Raw genomic sequence first — 16,435 nt, 5'->3', positions numbered from 1 at the left:
TCCTTTTGATACAGTGGCCACCTGGAACACAGCAAATAAGGGACATACCATTAGGAAAAAATGGCTTAATCCATGGCAAAGATTCTATCGCCTTGTTGAGGCTAGGAAATTTTTGCTAAAATAGCCTATGTTGTGGAGCTGAACTAGTGATAACAGGCAAGAGCAATGGTGGGAGAAAACTTGTGTAGATAAGGTGCTGGCAGCTGCCAACTTTCTACACGTCACGTTGTGTAAATCCTGCTCTAAGCAGGGCAGTGGAATAAACGGCATTTGCTACCTGGAACCTTGTCTGCACTAGCAACCCTGCGAGTGCTACGGGGAGGGGTGCTGTACTGGTGTTTGCAACGGTGAGAAAATTTTGCCAAATAAAAAACCAGTGAAGAGACAGCCAGAGAGGAAAAAGACAAGGGGTGGTGCAAATCTGAATTAAACCTGAACTCCTGCAATAAAACCTACCTGGAGATGCTGTGATTCATCAGTTCAAGACTGAGCTTCTGGTGAACTTTTGTTTCTCACTCTTTCACTCTGGTCCTGCAACATAGCCATATAATTATTAGAGACTGTACACGCAGTGGGAGCTACTAGAGTATTTAAAAAAATTGAGTGCATATTTCCTAGGTCAGGCTTCTCCACATTCTGGCTGGTCTCAGTGGTAAGATTACAAGCAAATCAACAAGAACCAAATATATCATTTACTGTGTAAGGGGTTTATTCAGGGTCACAGGGTGTAAGCATTCGGGGGGGTCTGTACAAACTTATGAATTCTGGTTGATATTACAAAGTTGTTATGAAACTTCTGTATGATGAAAGGCCTTTCTGTGTATCCTCCTCTTCTGATAAGCTTTAAGCATGTATCACCCATTGTTAAAGACTATCAGCACCTGAACAGGTCTTACCTGAGGAGAACAAAAGAGCATGCTGGGGAAACCTGTTCCCTCCACTTTTTCTGGGGATTGAGAGAGTAGGAAGTTACCAAGAAGGACAAAGTAAAGTGAAGAAATGACAAAAGCAGAAGGTTATAAAAGTGCTCACGGGGGAAGACTCAGAGAAACACACTAGAAGTTTGGGCAGCGAAGGGGAAGGGAATGAACTAGCCGTGGTCAGAGGAAGCGTGCTTGGGGAGAAGGCTCTGTGCCAGAACTTTGCTAGGCACTGCAAAGGAAGGATCCTGGATAGCCCCAGATTACTCTGACCCCAACCCAAAGAATGCTTCTGGAGTGGTGAAAAAACTGATACAGGGAACTGCATGTAGGGTTGTTTATTGTTGGATAGATCTGTGTATTTTTTGTGCTATTAAAGAATGGTGATTCAGAATCTGGTGCCAGTCTGTCTGTTTGTGTTCAGCATTTACATCTACCATGTGCCCTCTTGAAGAAGTAAACCAGAAGGCTCACTTGTGGGTAAAGTTCTGGGACAGGGTGTGTTTTAAGCTACAGGGAGGGAATCTGAGGGCCTAGCACTGGTTCCCTGGACTGGGCTGTGGGCTTTGTGGTTGAAACACTCAAGAGCAGGTGAGAGTGTACTCAGAGGCCCTAAGATAGGGACAGTGTAGGGACTCTGTTCTGAGTGTAGAGGCTTAAAATACAGGAGATCCAGCAGCTGGGTTGCCTCACAACAGTCTGGTGAGAGGTCAGGAGAGGGTACTCAACTGCAGTTGTGACAGGTGGCATATTTTGCATCATTATTCACTAATGGGTGTCAAAGTCAATGAAAAATAAATGCCAGAGTCAGAAAAGCCCCATACAACTTGGTTTGCTTTAGTTTGTATACCACTTCAAAAGTTTTGCATTTCTGTTCTCGCCCTCACTAGCTACAAATGTAGGAGAACAGAAAATCTTTGAAAATAAAAGCCACTCAGGAAGATTAAACAAGCTCGTGGTCCAAAACCTTAGTTAATTACTCTGGTTTTATGCAGGCAAAAAGCCCATTGGCTCAGATTCTGAACTGCATCCAATTTGTATGTAATGCAGCTCATCAGGTGAGTGTGGCAAAGGTGGCTGGTTGTACTACACACATCTGTGGCCCCAGGATTCCGAGGCCAGAGAAAATCAGTACAGCCTCAAGGCTGCTCTAGTTTACGCCCAGCTGCCTGAGGCACCAAAGAACTATTCTGGCTGCTGGCTATAACTGGAATGCAAATGTGCTCTGGCTATGCTCCATTTTTCCTGGTCATACCCTGTATGGTGACAGGGCTGAGAGGATTAACTGCTTGCTGTACATCTCCTTGGGATTCCCTTTGTCTGGGAATTCTCCTGTCATAGATGGGTATCCTAGTTTTCCAGCCACATCACAAAGCAGCCAGAGCACTGGTAGGGAATAGGTCAGGATCTGGCCAGTTGACTCTATAGGAGTTTTGATTAAGTCATGACTTCAGGATTTGACTTAATTGCTGAAGTCACCTACAAGACAGCCACTAACATTAGTCTGGACTTTTATTTGAAAATAGCATGGTGTGATGAAACAGGATTTTTTTGGAATGTATTTTAGGAATCTTAGGCATGCCTCAGTTTCCCTCTGTATGTTGCACTGCTACCCAATGGGTGCAAAAGTGTGTGTGTGTGTGTGCATCCACCCTCACTGTCTGGTTGAATTAACAGTTATTAAAAAAAGTGGCTGAAACAGGCCTAATTCAGCAGAGGTCCAGCAAGACAAAGAGATGTCCCAATGACTGAGCAATCAACAACTAACAGCAGGAAACCCCAGCAAGCAAGACTTGTGAACTGAGTTGGGGAACAAGGTGGCAGGTGACTGGAATGAAGCTGGAAGTCTTGGAGAGACTCAGGAGCCAGGACTAGGGAAACAAGTGGGGGACAACAGAGAGCCAGAGCTCAACACAGCTTGGCTGGCTCATCATGACACTGGTTTGACCAGGATGGACTAACCCAAGGACTTTCAGATTCTGTACGTCAGGTGACTAATAAATAGTTACCTGTTTTGAAAAGGCTGCCCGTATCGCTGTAAATACTCCTGGAGAGGGTTGCACCGTGACAGGGCACAGTACAAGCTTCCCGCAGGAGTCTGGCTTGCGGGATTCTCTGCAAGCAGCCGAAGGGAGACGGGGACAGCAGATACCGAAGGCGCCGTCTCGGAGTCCTGGAGGCCACGGACCCGCCCCCGTGGGGGTCTCTTGGGCCTGGCGCACTAAAGGGGTCACTCCCAGGAGTGTGATGGCAACAGACCCTACCCTGCGGCTCTGTGACACAGCAACCCTGTCAATTATATTGAGATTATTTAGTAAAGTTTCCAGCAGGGTTGCCAAAGCCTCAACCACCCAGAAAGACGAGACTGGCTGTTAATACCGCTGCCTGCCTCTCAGACCGACTCTGCTCAGCTGGCCGCAGCAAAGCCTGCTTTCGGGACCTGCGATCACGGGAGCCTGCAGCCGCTCCCCCCAGCCCTTTCACCGTCCAGGCGGCCCCCTGCACCCGCCACCCCAGCTCTCCCCCTCCCCGTCGAACAGTCGCGCTTTCCCACGTCTCTGCGCTGCGGCTGGGGCTCGCGGCCGAGCAGGACGCTGTGCAATGTAAAGACACGGGACTGCCCCTTTACCGGGGCGCGCGGGGGGCGCGGCCAGGACCCCGCAGCGTGCGGGCGCGCGCTGCCCTGGGGAGGCCGCTGCGCACAGCAGGTTGCGCACAGCGAGCGCACGCAGCACGTGGCGCTGAGGCAGCCGCACGAGGCAGCCGCACGAGGCGGGCGGCTCAGCAGCGCGTGCGCGGGGACGACTCTCGCCGGCCGCTCGGGCGCGGCACTCGGCGGCTCGGCTGCCCCGCCCTCGGTCTGACGCAATTCATTTGCACTCTGCCCCTTGCCACGGGCCAATCGCATGCTACCCGTCGGACGGCGCTGGCCAATGCGGCCGAGCCACGGTGGCAGAAGCGAGCGGAGCGGAGCGGAGCGGGGCGGGTGGAACGCGGGGCGCCCAGCGTTCGGCCGTGGAACGCCGGCGGCGCCAGGGTTCTCGGCAGCCGCGCGCCCGCCATGGTGGCGCTGCCCGGTTCCGCGGCCCCGCGGCTGCTCCTCATCCCCGGCCACGCAGCCGAGGCCCTGGGCGCCGCGCCCAGCCGGCCCCTCTCCGTGGCGCTCCCGGCGGGGGGCCCGCGCTCGCCCAGCCCGGAGCCGCAGCCGCCGGCCCGCAAGCGGCAGCGACTCACTCACCTGAGTCCGGAGGAGAAGGCGCTGCGCAGGTGAGCGGGGCCGGCGGGGCCAGGGCCGGGGGGGCCGGCGGGGCCGGGCCAGGCTCGGGGGGCGCCGGGGCTCGGGCCGGGGCTCAGGGCTGCGCTGTCTCCCCGCAGGAAGCTGAAGAACCGCGTAGCGGCGCAGAGCGCCCGGGACAGGAAGAAGGCGCGGATGAGCGAGCTGGAGCAGCAGGTGCTGGAGCTGGAGCAGGAGGTAGGGCGCGGGGGGCTCGGGCCGGCCGGCGGCGGCGGGGAGGGGGCTCGGGCCGGCCGGCGGCGGCGGGGAGGGGGCTCGGGCCGGCCGGCGGCGGCGGGGAGGGGGCTCGGGCCGGCCGGCGGCGGCGGGGAGGGGGCCCTGCGCCGCACGGGGCAGGCGGCGGGGACGGAGCTGGCTGCTGCGGCCTGCTCCGCTGAGCTCGCCTCTGGGCTTCTTCCAGAACCAGAACCTGCTGCTAGAAAACCAGCTCCTGCGGGAGAAGAGCCAGGGGCTCGCCCTGCAGAACCAGGAGCTGCGCTGCCGGCTGGGGCTCGATGCGCTGGAGACGCAGGAGGAGGAGAGAGCGCCCGAGGTGAGCGTCTGCCCGCTCCCGGAGGGGGACGGGGGCAGATGATCTGCTGGCGGTTCCTGGGTCCTGCGACCGGCCAGCACCTGATACCTCAGTGGAAGGTGTAAGAAACTGGGAGCGGGTGCGGTGGGATGATCTCCTCTGGTACTAGGTCTCAGCAAGAGGTGACAGATGGGCTTCACGTCCTGAAGCCTGTGAGGCTTAATATCCTTCCAAAATCGTTAATATTGATTGCTGCATAGGGATGGGGGGCTTCTCTTATCTCCACTGAGGGCTTTAAGGGGCTGCTGGCTGGCACCTTGGAGGAAAACTCAGCAGCATTCAAAGAGTTAATTCAGAACCCTTTCAAATCTACATCTCATGCTGGTCTTGGTGTAACCTGCTTTTTATCCTTGCATGCAAAGTACCATTAAATGTGGCCACAAGAGCGGGTGGTGAATAACCAGTATGTGGCACAAAAGGAAAACAATGGACTGACAACGTTAGCCTCCTTCAGAAGATGGTGGTGGATCCAGTGTACTATTAATGGGTGTCTCAGACTGAAGTTAAAGCTCAACCAGAGTGGTATATTTTGAACATGAGTCTTCAACAGTCGTCTCACTTCCAGTCTCTGCAGCGCTGTTCCTTGTTTTGGCTGCTAGCCAAGTGAGGTTGAGATTCAGGCAACAGACTGCCAAAGGATGGTTGTGTGATGACACTCAGTATTGTACCCTTGCAATAAGGGGAAGAACATCAAACAGGCGGTTTGGGAGTCAAAATAATATTGGATAATTAAGCTTCTCTTCTTATACAGGTGGTGATGGAATCACAGGTGGATGAAATCAGGATGGTGACCGGGTCCGCTGAGTCCGCAGCACTCAGACTATGTGTTCCTCTGCAGCAGGTGCAGGCCCAGCAGTCACCCCTCCTGACAGTCTCCACATGGATGCTGATGGCATTGACTCTTCAGACTCTGAGGTGAGCAGCCATTCCATGTTTACAGATCATGAGTTTTCGAAAGAATTACAGCCCAGTGTCTCCAATTCATCAGCTATGGTACTAGGGGCATTAGAATTTGAGCTGTAACACACCAGCAATGTAGTTCACATAGGCTGGCATATTTCAAAGGTCCAGATGCTCTCAGATACATTTGTGCTTGTGAATCTTGGGCAAAACTGCTGACCTACAAGCTGTGTCCAATAGGTCAAAGACAGGTGGGTGAGGTAATATCTTTTAGTGGACCAACTTCTGTTGGTGAGAGAGACAAGCTTTCAAATTCTGAAGAAGAGGTCTGTGTAAATTTGAAAGCTTGTCTCTTGCCAACAGAAGTTGGTCCATTAAAAGATATTGCCTCCCCCACCTTGTGTCTCAATATTCTGGGACCAACACTGCATATTAGGTATTCTAAGAGACCACTCAACAGGAAGTGGCCTATTAATGCTCCTGCGGTCATAGGACAAAAACAGGACTATAAATTAAGCGGAAGTTAAGTTCATTATTTTGAAGGCAGTTAAATAGTGTACATTATTGTTCCCATAAACATTATCATTCAACTTTTTGCAACATGAAGCATAGACCCCTAGAAATGTAGGACCTTGATAAATTATCTAGTCCCCTGCACTGAGGCAGGATTTAAGGATATCTAGAACATCCCTGACAGGCTTATCTAATCTGTTCTTAAAAATCTCTTAATAGGGATTCTGTGACCTCCCTTGGAAGCCTAATCCAGTGCTTAATTATCTTTATAGTTAGATAGCTAACCTAAGGTTTTGTCTACACTAGAAATTTTGGTGGTCAAGGATGTGAAAAAACACATCTGACTGACCTAAGTGTCACCAACAAAAGTGCTGGTGTGGACAGCACGATGTTGGCAAGAGATGCTCTCCACTGATACAGCTATTGCAGCTGGTTGAGGGTGGCTTCATTATGCCAGCGGGAAAGCTCTTTTACACTGGGATAGAGCAGCTACACAGGAGACCTTGCAGTGCTGCTGCTGTAAGGTCCGTGGTGCAGACAGTCTAATCTGCAGCCCAGGAGATTAGACTGTTACTACTTGTTCTACCTTCAATGGATATGGAGAACAACTATCTTGTCCTCTATAACCCTTAACGTAATTACTTACCTTCTCCCTACTCAGTCTTTTCTGGAGACTAAATATGTGCAGTTTTTTAACCTTGCCTCATAGGTGAGGTTTTATCACTTCTGTTGCTCTCTTGAACATTCTTCAGTTTGTCCAGATTGCGGCTAACGTGTGGCACCCAGACCTGGACTCAGTTCTCCAGCGAAGGTCTCACCTGTGCTTAAGAGAGCAGGACACTTGCTTCATATCTTGCATAGTATACTCCTGTTAATACACCCCCAAATATGAGCCTTGTTTACAGCTGCATCACTTGTTGGCTCACTTTCAGTTTTGTGTGCATGTGAAAACCCTGAAAACATGCAATTCTTCAAAGCACATGCTGTATTTCTACTGTAGCTTTGGACAGGTTTTAAGTAGCCTAATATTGTGAAGTCTACTAGTTACTGTTCAACTACTGTCTGTATCCCAGAGTCAGATACAAGGACATGAGACAGCTAAAAGCCAAGGAACAAACAGGTTGAAACAGATAACCTTGTGGTAATGGAAACTACTGCTCAGGCTAGTACCTGGTGCTGACGCTTTATTTCCAGATTTTGCCTTTGTTTGCTGGCTCTACAGAGATTGTAGGCAAAGAAAGCTTTTCGTTCCAATAGTACCCACCACTGTGGGGTACTGTAATGCAAATCAGTAATGTAGAGAACAGTCTAATAGTGCCAGTCAAGCTCCTGGAAGGGTTAATGGACGAGAAAGCTCAGGGTTAAGTAAATGAGCATATCAAAGTACATATGCCATTCCCACTTGTGCTGCCTTTCAGTACTGATCAGGTCTTCAGGTCCTATTGAACTTAACCTACTTGAGGTTGGTTTCAAGGGTAGGTTTGGTTTGTGTACAGTAGTCTGCATGTTCCTTTTAAAATGGTGTGTTTTGTATTCTGCAGTCTGATCTCCTGTTGGGCATTCTGGACAGCCTGGACCCAGACATGTTCCTCCGGTATGGTAATTCAGAGTCATCGTGCTTGGAAAAGCTGGAGGAAGAAATCTGTGGAAAAGAATCAGATTCCTTACCAGCCTCCCCCACTCCCTCTGTGGGGTCCTCATCAGCCAAGTTGGAGGCCATTAATGAACTGATCCGGTTTGACCATGTGTACACCAAGCCCCTAATCTTTGAGATCCCTGCTAAAATGGGCAGCCAAGGTGATATGTTAATGAAAATAGAGGAAGCATCTCTCTCTCCCTCAGAAGACAAGGACCTCCCTGAGTCCCCAGTCTCAGTGAAAGAGGAACCTATAGATAACTTTTTGCCTGAGCTGGGTATCTCAAACCTGCTCTCATATGATCACAGCCTTGAAACCTCTTGCTGTCTGTTGGATGCACGTAGTGACTCTGGATATGAAGGATCCCCTTCTCCCTTCAGTGATCTGCCCTCTCCACTGAGCACAGACCATTCTTGGGAAGATACTTTTGCCAATGAACTTTTTCCCCAGTTGATCAGTGTCTGATTTATTCATTAGTGTTGCATCTCTCTTCTGTGGAGCAACACTTTACAATCTATGCAGGGTAGTAAGAACCATCTCCCCTTTTTCTTAAGCCAGAAGTAAAGTAGATGGCTGTTTCTTAAAGAACATTACTCTTTAAAGTGTTTTCACCAAAGCCAGTATTTTGCTAATTTGTGCCCATCTCAGACTCAGAATACAACTGGGTATAATAGTGCGCTTTGTACCAGAACTTTCTCTTGGAAAGGAAATGGCTAATCTCCCTTCTCAGAGACTAAAAGTAATATCCTCCGAAAGAAACGGGTGCTCTTGTACCTGAACTGTACCTTGCCCCAGTTAGGCAAACCCTCAGTACCTAGGAGAAATTTACTTTGGGGCAGTGAAGGGGGGGTGGGAGGAGGAGTTTAAGTCCTTGTCACAGCAATAGCCTGCTTAGGCAGTGGGGCTATGCTTCCCTCCATGTACAGACAGTTGGCTCAACAGAAGATTAAAAATCTCTTGTAAATTTTACATAACTTACTATGTAAATGCTTATGAAAGTTTTCTATTGCTACTTAGTTTGTGATTTGCTTTCTCCATTTAATATTTAAAAATACCTGTGCAATTAAAAAAGTGCAATGCAGATGTTCTCTATACTTCCATTTTAAAATAACAGCTGGGGGGAGAAGGTCTCTGCTTCTGTGTCAACCTCATACTACTTACATGGTAAAAGGATGGGTGTTGTAATGGTTCCTGTATTGTACAGACATGAAATGGCTTGTTTCAGTGCTTACCTTCGCAACAGCTCACTGCAGCTGTGGAACAAAACTGGTTAGAGGGCCATCGCTGGTCTGATCAGCTATCAAAGCCTTACAGGGGTAGGAGCATGCTACATGTGCTAGAGTACCCATGCTGCTGTTGAGAGCAGAGACTTCAAAGGGTTTGTCTACACTTAAAACACAAGTGTACATATAAAATAAAGGGGTATAAATGAGCTATTACCACTCAAAGAAATCGTAGTCACTATGGATATTTGAAAACATCCACTCAATGTGCAGTTGCAGTCAAAAAAGTTAACACTAGTCAGAATCAGTGGAAAAGAACATAGCATATCACAGTGCCTTTATATAAATCCATGGTACACTTACATCTTGAACACTTGTGGAGAGTTAGTTACCCCATCTCAAAAAAGATACGGGATTTGGAAAAGGTACAGAAAAAGGCAAAAATGATGAGGGGTATGGAACAGCTTCTATCTGAGGAGAGATTAAGTAGACTGGGACTTTTCAGCTTGGAAAAGAGACAACTAAGGAGGGGATATGAGAGAGGTCTATAAAATCATGATAGGTGCAGAAAAAGTAAATAAGTGTTTGTTAGTTACTCTTCATAACACAAGAACTAGAGATCACCAAATGAAATTAATAGGTTTAAAACAAACCAAAGGAAGTATTTCTTCACACAATGCAGTCACCATCTGAAACTCTTCACCAGAGGATGTTGTGAAGGCCAAGACTATAACAAGGTTCTAAAAAGATAAGTTCATGGAGGATAGGTCCATCAACAGCTCTTAGCCAGGATAAGCAGGGATAGTGTCCAGAGCCTCTGTTTCCCAGAAGCTGGGAATGGGTGACAGGGGATGGATCACTTGCTAATTGCCTGTTTTGTTCATTCTCTCTGAAGCACCTGGCATTGGCCACTGTCAGAAGACAGGTTTCAGAGTAGCAGCTGTGTTAGTCTGTATTCGCAAAAAGAAAAGGAGTACTAGTGGCACCTTAGAGACTAACCAATTTGAGCATAAGCACAAATCACTGAATGCATCCAATGAAGTGAGCTGTAGCTCACGAAAGCATATGCTCAAATAAATTGGTTAGTCTCTAAGGTGCCACAAGTACTCCTTTTCTTTTTGTCAGAAGACGGGATACTGGGCTAGATAGATCTTTGGTCTGATCCAGGATGGCTAGTCTTTTGTTAATGCTTCAGTGTAGACCCTACTGCTGCCCTCAGGAGCCATTCTCCTGTTGGTGTAGGTAATCCACCTCCCTGAGAGATGGTAGGTAGGTTGATGGAAGAATTCCTAGAGATTAGGTTGGTTTAATTATGCTGCTCAGGGCTGTGGATTTTTCACACCCCTGAGCCATGTAGCTGGGCTAACTTAGCCTTTGGGTAGAGACCAGGTCATTGTAAATTCCACATGCAAACTATGATAGGGTAGAGTAGGTAAGGCGAACAATAGTCAAAGCTGCTTTATTCTAGAAAAACTACTGGAGAGTGAAGCAGTTTAGATTAATCTGATCTAAAGCCTCTAGGTTATGTCTACACTTAACTCCTAATAATGGCACAGCTGCAGGAGTGTATGCAAATGGGAGGGGGGTGGCTGAAGGTAGTCCACCTCCCTAAGTAGTAGTAACTAGGTCAATGGAAGAATGCTTCTGTCAAACTAGTGCTGTCTACAGCATAGCCATCTCTCTCCAAGGGTGTGGATTTTTCACACCACTGAAACACAGCTGTGCTAATGTAAGTTTTCAGGGTAGACCAGCCCTAAGTAACAAATCATTACAAAACAATTCCTTCAGCTTGCCATTCCACCTGAGGAAGGGTTTCTTGTGACTTCTATTTTTGCATAATGAGTGCAAGAGCTCCTGTTGGGGTTCTGGGAGGTTTATTCTGTATTTTAGGAAAAATTGTCAGAATGGCCACTAGCAAGAGTTGGTGGCCATACCTTGAGGCTACCAAAAAATTTGTGAGAACCCTTGCACTAGAGTGCTCTTGCTAGGAGCCTCCTGTATTTGAGAGAGATTTGGTCTTCTCTGATTTCTCTCCTCCTCTAGCAAGGAGAAAGTCACTAATCTTTAATAAACCAATAAGTACATTCAAACAATTTCTCCTGTTTAAGGGAGAAAACTTCATACCACATCCAAGCACTTCTGTTTCAAACTCAAATCAGCTGTAGACAATACAATGTTAAACACTGTAAAGAATGAGTCCATGCCTATTAATTTTATGGGCACATATTTACCAAAGTTCAATTTTTTTTGTTCTGAGCTATTTCTGCAGGAATAAGTGTGGGTGCAGTACTATACATAAACTCCTAATACGAAGATGTGTCTTAAGAGATGAGTGGGAAATTGAGCTAATCAACACTCATGTAGCTTCTGTTACATGGTGAGCATGAATAGGTGGGAGGGCAACCCTATAATCCGCAGCCATGAAGAAAAGCAGGGAGGAGTAGGCTTGACATTCATTAGAGGGACAGGAAGCTTTCCAAGCTTGGATAAAGGGAGACAAGTCAAATTTGTGAGTGAGAGTTGATAGCTGAATCCATGCAAGAAGATGAGGTGTAGGAGAAGACCAGGAGCACCCAACATAATAGGGAAACCACACACACACACACAGAGGAATATTGATGAGCATGATGAGCAGTGGCTGCAGGAGTGCTTACAAAAAAAATTGTAAACACTGAAAAGAAGAGCTTGGAGGAGGATAAAGCTTTAGTTTTGAAAATGTTTACAGGGAGCTCCTCCCAACCATAAGGGGCAGCAAGGGAGAAAGCACAAAAGGTGTGCTTGTTTGAAATTTTAACAAGTAGGCAGAGGTTGCTATCACAGGCCAATCAATCAGAGACAGGAGTCAACATCTTGATACTGAAAGATAAATGATAAGCCTTGAAAGTGAAGACAAGTAGCTTATGTTTGATATGATAGAGGAGAGATGCAAAAAGAGGCGTGACAGTTCAGACACTGAGCTGTGCTGCATCCTGAATGGATATGAGCAGGGGAAGGTTACATTTGTGAAGGCGAGAGAGAAGGATGCTGTAGTCATCAAGATGAGAGCTTGCACCTGCTTCTCTCCACAGCCATTAGAAATCACAGATCCCCTTATCCCCACTGCTGTAGGAGTTCCCTAAGCTAGTAGATGTGGCATATACAACATCAGTCACACCATAGGGTTAACAGTTGCAGCTATTTTAAATGTTATTTCACATATGTCAAAAAGAACACATTAAACACTCAAATCCTTCAGATTAGGGGATGGGGAGAGAAAAAAAATCAGATCTTAAAATGTGACTGTAGATAGAGAATCATTACATGAGGGACATGGGGGCCCCAGCAATAAAACAGAAGGGTTGCTATGGGCAGGTTTTCACATTCAAGGTAAGTTTTAAGATCTGTAGGTTTAAAAAAACCCAAACAAAAACAAAAAAGACACCCCAAAGAACAGATAATTTTGTGAGTATGTCAGAAGGGCAGAATTCCCCCCAACAAAATGGACCTTCAGATCTTCTCAACAGACAACCCCTTCCTCCCTCAGACTCTGTCCTTTCAAAATGTACTCCCACAGATCCTAGGCTTGAGGCCAAAAGATTGCAGAAATATCCACTACCTGAAAGTTGCACATGTGAAGTCCCCAGAATTCTGTACGTTGTCCAGAAAAGTACAGTAAGATCAAGAATAGCTCACTGAGGCCATGCAGCCCAACCCACTGCTCTTGTGGCCATGGTCCCTTTCCTGCACAGATGTATATATGAAAAACACCTGGCCTTCAAAGGGCTGTTTGAACTGAAATACTAGACCATATAACTGATGTCACTATGCTGCTTGCTGCTCAGTTGCTGGATTAGTCACATGCAGTTTGCACATTTGATAGGGAGAGCAGCATTCACTTCTGGGAAAGTATTATACAATTGTGACAGTCTCATTATATCCTGAACATCCTTATAACACGAGGTATAGAAAAGTTGGGTGAAAATGACCCTCCCCTACAGAGTTGAAGCAAAGGATTTCCAGCAAGGACTAGAGCTGTTAGTTGCTGTTACCATCTGGAGCTCTCACCATTTCACTCTAGTGACAGCTCTCATTTTAGGTCGAGCTTTTTGTGGTAAACAATACTCCCCTTTACTTACAATAGCATCTTGAGTGAGCTAAAATACTTAAGTTTCACTCACGTGATTTAGCTGAGAGGTTGCATTTCCTATGCATCTGCAGTGGCTCATGACCAGATGAGACACTAGATAAAAGCAGAGGACACAATGGAAAAGTCTTAATTGTCTTAAACACCTTACTAGAAAGCAAGGCATTTATTTTTTAAACAAATCACCACAGCACAGTGAACTGCCAAAAATGAGAAAAAAGTTTTAAGCTGAGCCCTTTAGCTATCTGAACAGCTGCCATAGTCTCTAACATGCCTCCTACAAAGAAAGCCTGTCCATCCTCCCTCAGAAAACTGATGCCCCTACCTGTAGAAACCTGTTCACCCTACTCCCAGACACAATTTAGTATAGTTACCAACCTCTGCTACAGAGCCTCTCATAAGGGAGAGTCCAGGGTGGTCTGCCTTGGCTCCTGTTTACTTACTACCCTCTCCTTGTGGTCAGATTAGCTCCAGCACCCAGATTTAGCTGCATTACATATCATTTGTGATGCTACCTGGAAGGCTTCAAGATGAAAGACATTACAGTAGTGTACAGTATTATTTTCTAAGTTATTAGGCCAACTTTCCCCAGACTTCTCCTCTCCAGTCTCTTACAAGTGTTTATGACAGGGCTGCTGCAGGGGACATGGAAATCCTGGTGTTTCCCTATGAAATCTGAGCAGCTACTGTAATAAGATGGCAAGAGGCAGTTACAGGAAGGCATGAAACAGGTGCGTCTTAAAGCCCATATAGAAAGCAGTAGCTTAAGCATACACATGTCTGAACAACATGCACTCATCTAAAGGGCTAAGTTCTTTCTTCTCCAGAGACTGGATCTACACTAATTAGCCATGTTAGGGAAGGTTAAGCCAGGTTCTCTGCAAAGCAGCTAAAAATTAGAGGGAAACCTGCTTCCACTCAGCTCCATTCAGTTAACGCAGTAACTTTCTCACAGTGCACACGGAGGCAGTCTACTTCGAGAATTTCAAGCAGTTCTCCCACAGTTTATCTAGCACTGGTACAACTTCACCAGTGCCAGCAAGAATCATAGAATATCAGGGTTGGAAGGGACCTCAGGAGGTCATCTAGTCCAACCCCCTGCTCAAAGCAGGACCAAGCCCCAACTAAATCATCCCAGCCAGGGCTTTGTCAAGCCTGACCTTAAAAACTTCTAGGGAAGATTCCACCACCTCCCTAGGTAACGCATTCCAGTGTTTCACCACCCTCCTAGTGAAAAAGTTTTTCCTAATGTCCAACCTAAATCTCCCCCACTGCAACTTGAGACCATTACTCCTTGTTCTGTCATCCGCTACCACTGAGAACAGTCTAGAGCCCTCTTTGGAACCCCCTTTCAGGTAGTTGAAAGCAGCTATCAAATCCCCCCTCATTCTTCTCTTCTGCAGACTAAACATCCCCAGTTCCCTCAGCCTCTCCTCATAAGTCATGTGTTCCAGTCCCCTAATCATTTTTGTTGCCCTCGGCTGGACCCTTTCCAATTTTTCCACATCCTTCTTGTAGTGTGGGGCCCAAAACTGGACACAGTACTCCAGATGAGGCCTCACCAATGTCAAATAGAGGGGAACGATTCGAGTGACCAGTGACATGGATCAGTTGACCTTTTTAAATCCATTTTATAATCAGTGGGCCTGGCACCACACTGGGAGGTGATGTTCAACAGGTTATCCACCATGATCCTCAAAGTCTTTTTAGAGTTACTGCTTCCCAGGATGGGTCCCTGATCCTGAAAATATAGCCTACCTACTTTGTTCCTAGATACATACATTTAGCCATATTAAAATGCTTATTGTTTATGCCCAGCTTACAAAGCAATCCAAATGGCTATCACCCTGTCTAATTCACCACTCGCTCAGTCTTTCGATCATCAACAAACATCCTAACTCTATCTTCTCCTCTTTCTGCGATATCAGGATGCTACTGTTCAGTGTCACATACCCGTAACACGCAGCCAAGAAACACTGCACTACACCAGCAGAGAAGAGATTTACAGCAGATCCAAGGATTCAATAAGAGAGAGAAAGACAAAACAAACAAAACAGGGAGCCTCTGTTTCTGCCACTGGATTCCAGAGGGGAGACCGAGAAATGCAGTTGGCCTGATGAGAATTGGTCCAACTTCCATGCACAGAAAATAGTCTCTGTCCACTATATTAAAGAGTTACATTTGCTGAGACAAAAAACACAAAGCAAGCACCTGGTATCTCTCACATCCATGGCAATGAGCAGGGCTTGAATCTTCGTGAACAGCATGTTTAGAGAAGCATAAACACACCTGTGTCTCAAGAGATGGGTCAGGTCATCATAGGCTAAAGACTTCATATACAAATTTTCAGCCCTGTTTGGACTCCAGCATCAGGCAAAAGCACAGCTGCAAAATCCAGTATTTCAATCAATTCCTATAGACAAAACTCAACAGAAATATTTACTATTCTACAATCTATTTCAAGTTGGTTTCTTCCTCCAGACAAGGATCCCCCCAGTTTTCTCCATTTTCTTTCTCCTATGCAGGGCCTTTTGGCACTGCAACTATCCTGAGCCACTGGCTAACAAATGCACAGTGGTCTTTTAATTAAAGAGCAGTCCTGCAACTTTAAGCTGCTTTAGTCAGTTAAACTATTTACAACTAGTTGTTTCTACAGCACTTTGAACAAAGCACTGTGAAATCTATGTATGTCAGCTCTTCCGTGCTGAGACCATATCTACTTCTGTATCACGCATAGTGCAACGGAGCCCTGATTCTGACCGAGGCCTCTGCAGTCTATCATAATATTCAATATACGATATGGTGCTAGAGATAGGAAATTATAACAAGAAAAGGAGTATTTGTGGCACCTTCGAGACTAACCAATTTGAGCATAAGCTTTCGTGAGCTACAGCTCACTTCATCGGATCCGATGAAGTGAGCTGTAGCTCACGAAAGCTTATGCTCAAATAAATTGGTTAGTCTCTAATGTGCCACAAGTACTCCTTTTCTTTTTGCAAATACAGACTAACACGGCTGTTACTCTGAAACCTGAAATTATAACAGAAAGTGGACTGTTTTCAACTGTAACAGCCCTCCTGTTGTAACAGCCCAATTAATCACAAGAAAATACAGCGATTTTATATCTGGGCTACTAAATAAGGGTAAAGGAAGGAAGTGAACATTTGGGCTGGACATCAGGAATGAGTTTCTTAACAATAATGCCCCCTGCTTTAGGAAACAGTTTTGCAAGGGAAGCAACTGAAACCCTGAC

At 46.7% G+C, this 16,435-nt stretch overlaps 2 protein-coding genes across 4 annotated transcripts in view; one reads left to right on the top strand and one right to left on the bottom strand.

Moving 5' to 3' along the window:
- CCDC117 (coiled-coil domain containing 117) overlaps positions 1-16,435 on the bottom strand; it is a 66,036-nt gene that overhangs the window by 32,113 nt on the left and 17,488 nt on the right. The window contains exon 7 of one of the 2 annotated variants that reach the window (XM_073312708.1): positions 10,903-13,278. The exons of the other annotated variant lie outside the window; for it this stretch is intronic. Within the exon in view, the coding sequence (XP_073168809.1) occupies positions 13,261-13,278 (18 nt within the window). The 3' untranslated portion in view covers positions 10,903-13,260. Of the gene's footprint in view, positions 1-10,902; positions 13,279-16,435 lie in introns of those variants that run through there. 2 annotated transcript variants of the gene reach the window in all.
- On the top strand, positions 3,900-8,018 carry XBP1 (X-box binding protein 1). Of its 2 annotated transcripts, none has more exons than XM_073312711.1 (5): positions 3,900-4,187; positions 4,296-4,371; positions 4,616-4,747; positions 5,538-5,701; positions 7,741-8,018. In XM_073312711.1, exons 1-5 carry the CDS (start codon positions 3,982-3,984, stop codon positions 7,928-7,930), a joined length of 768 nt encoding a protein of 255 aa, XP_073168812.1. In that variant the 5' UTR covers positions 3,900-3,981; the 3' UTR covers positions 7,931-8,018. The 2 variants fall into 2 exon arrangements, with proteins under 2 accessions (XP_073168812.1, XP_073168811.1); XM_073312710.1 differs by having other exon boundaries at positions 4,296-4,392.

This window comes from Lepidochelys kempii, chromosome 15, assembly GCF_965140265.1.
Source record: "Lepidochelys kempii isolate rLepKem1 chromosome 15, rLepKem1.hap2, whole genome shotgun sequence".
In the NCBI taxonomy this organism is placed as follows: Eukaryota; Metazoa; Chordata; order Testudines; family Cheloniidae; genus Lepidochelys; species Lepidochelys kempii.
This window is presented reverse-complemented; position numbering and strand designations above follow the sequence as displayed.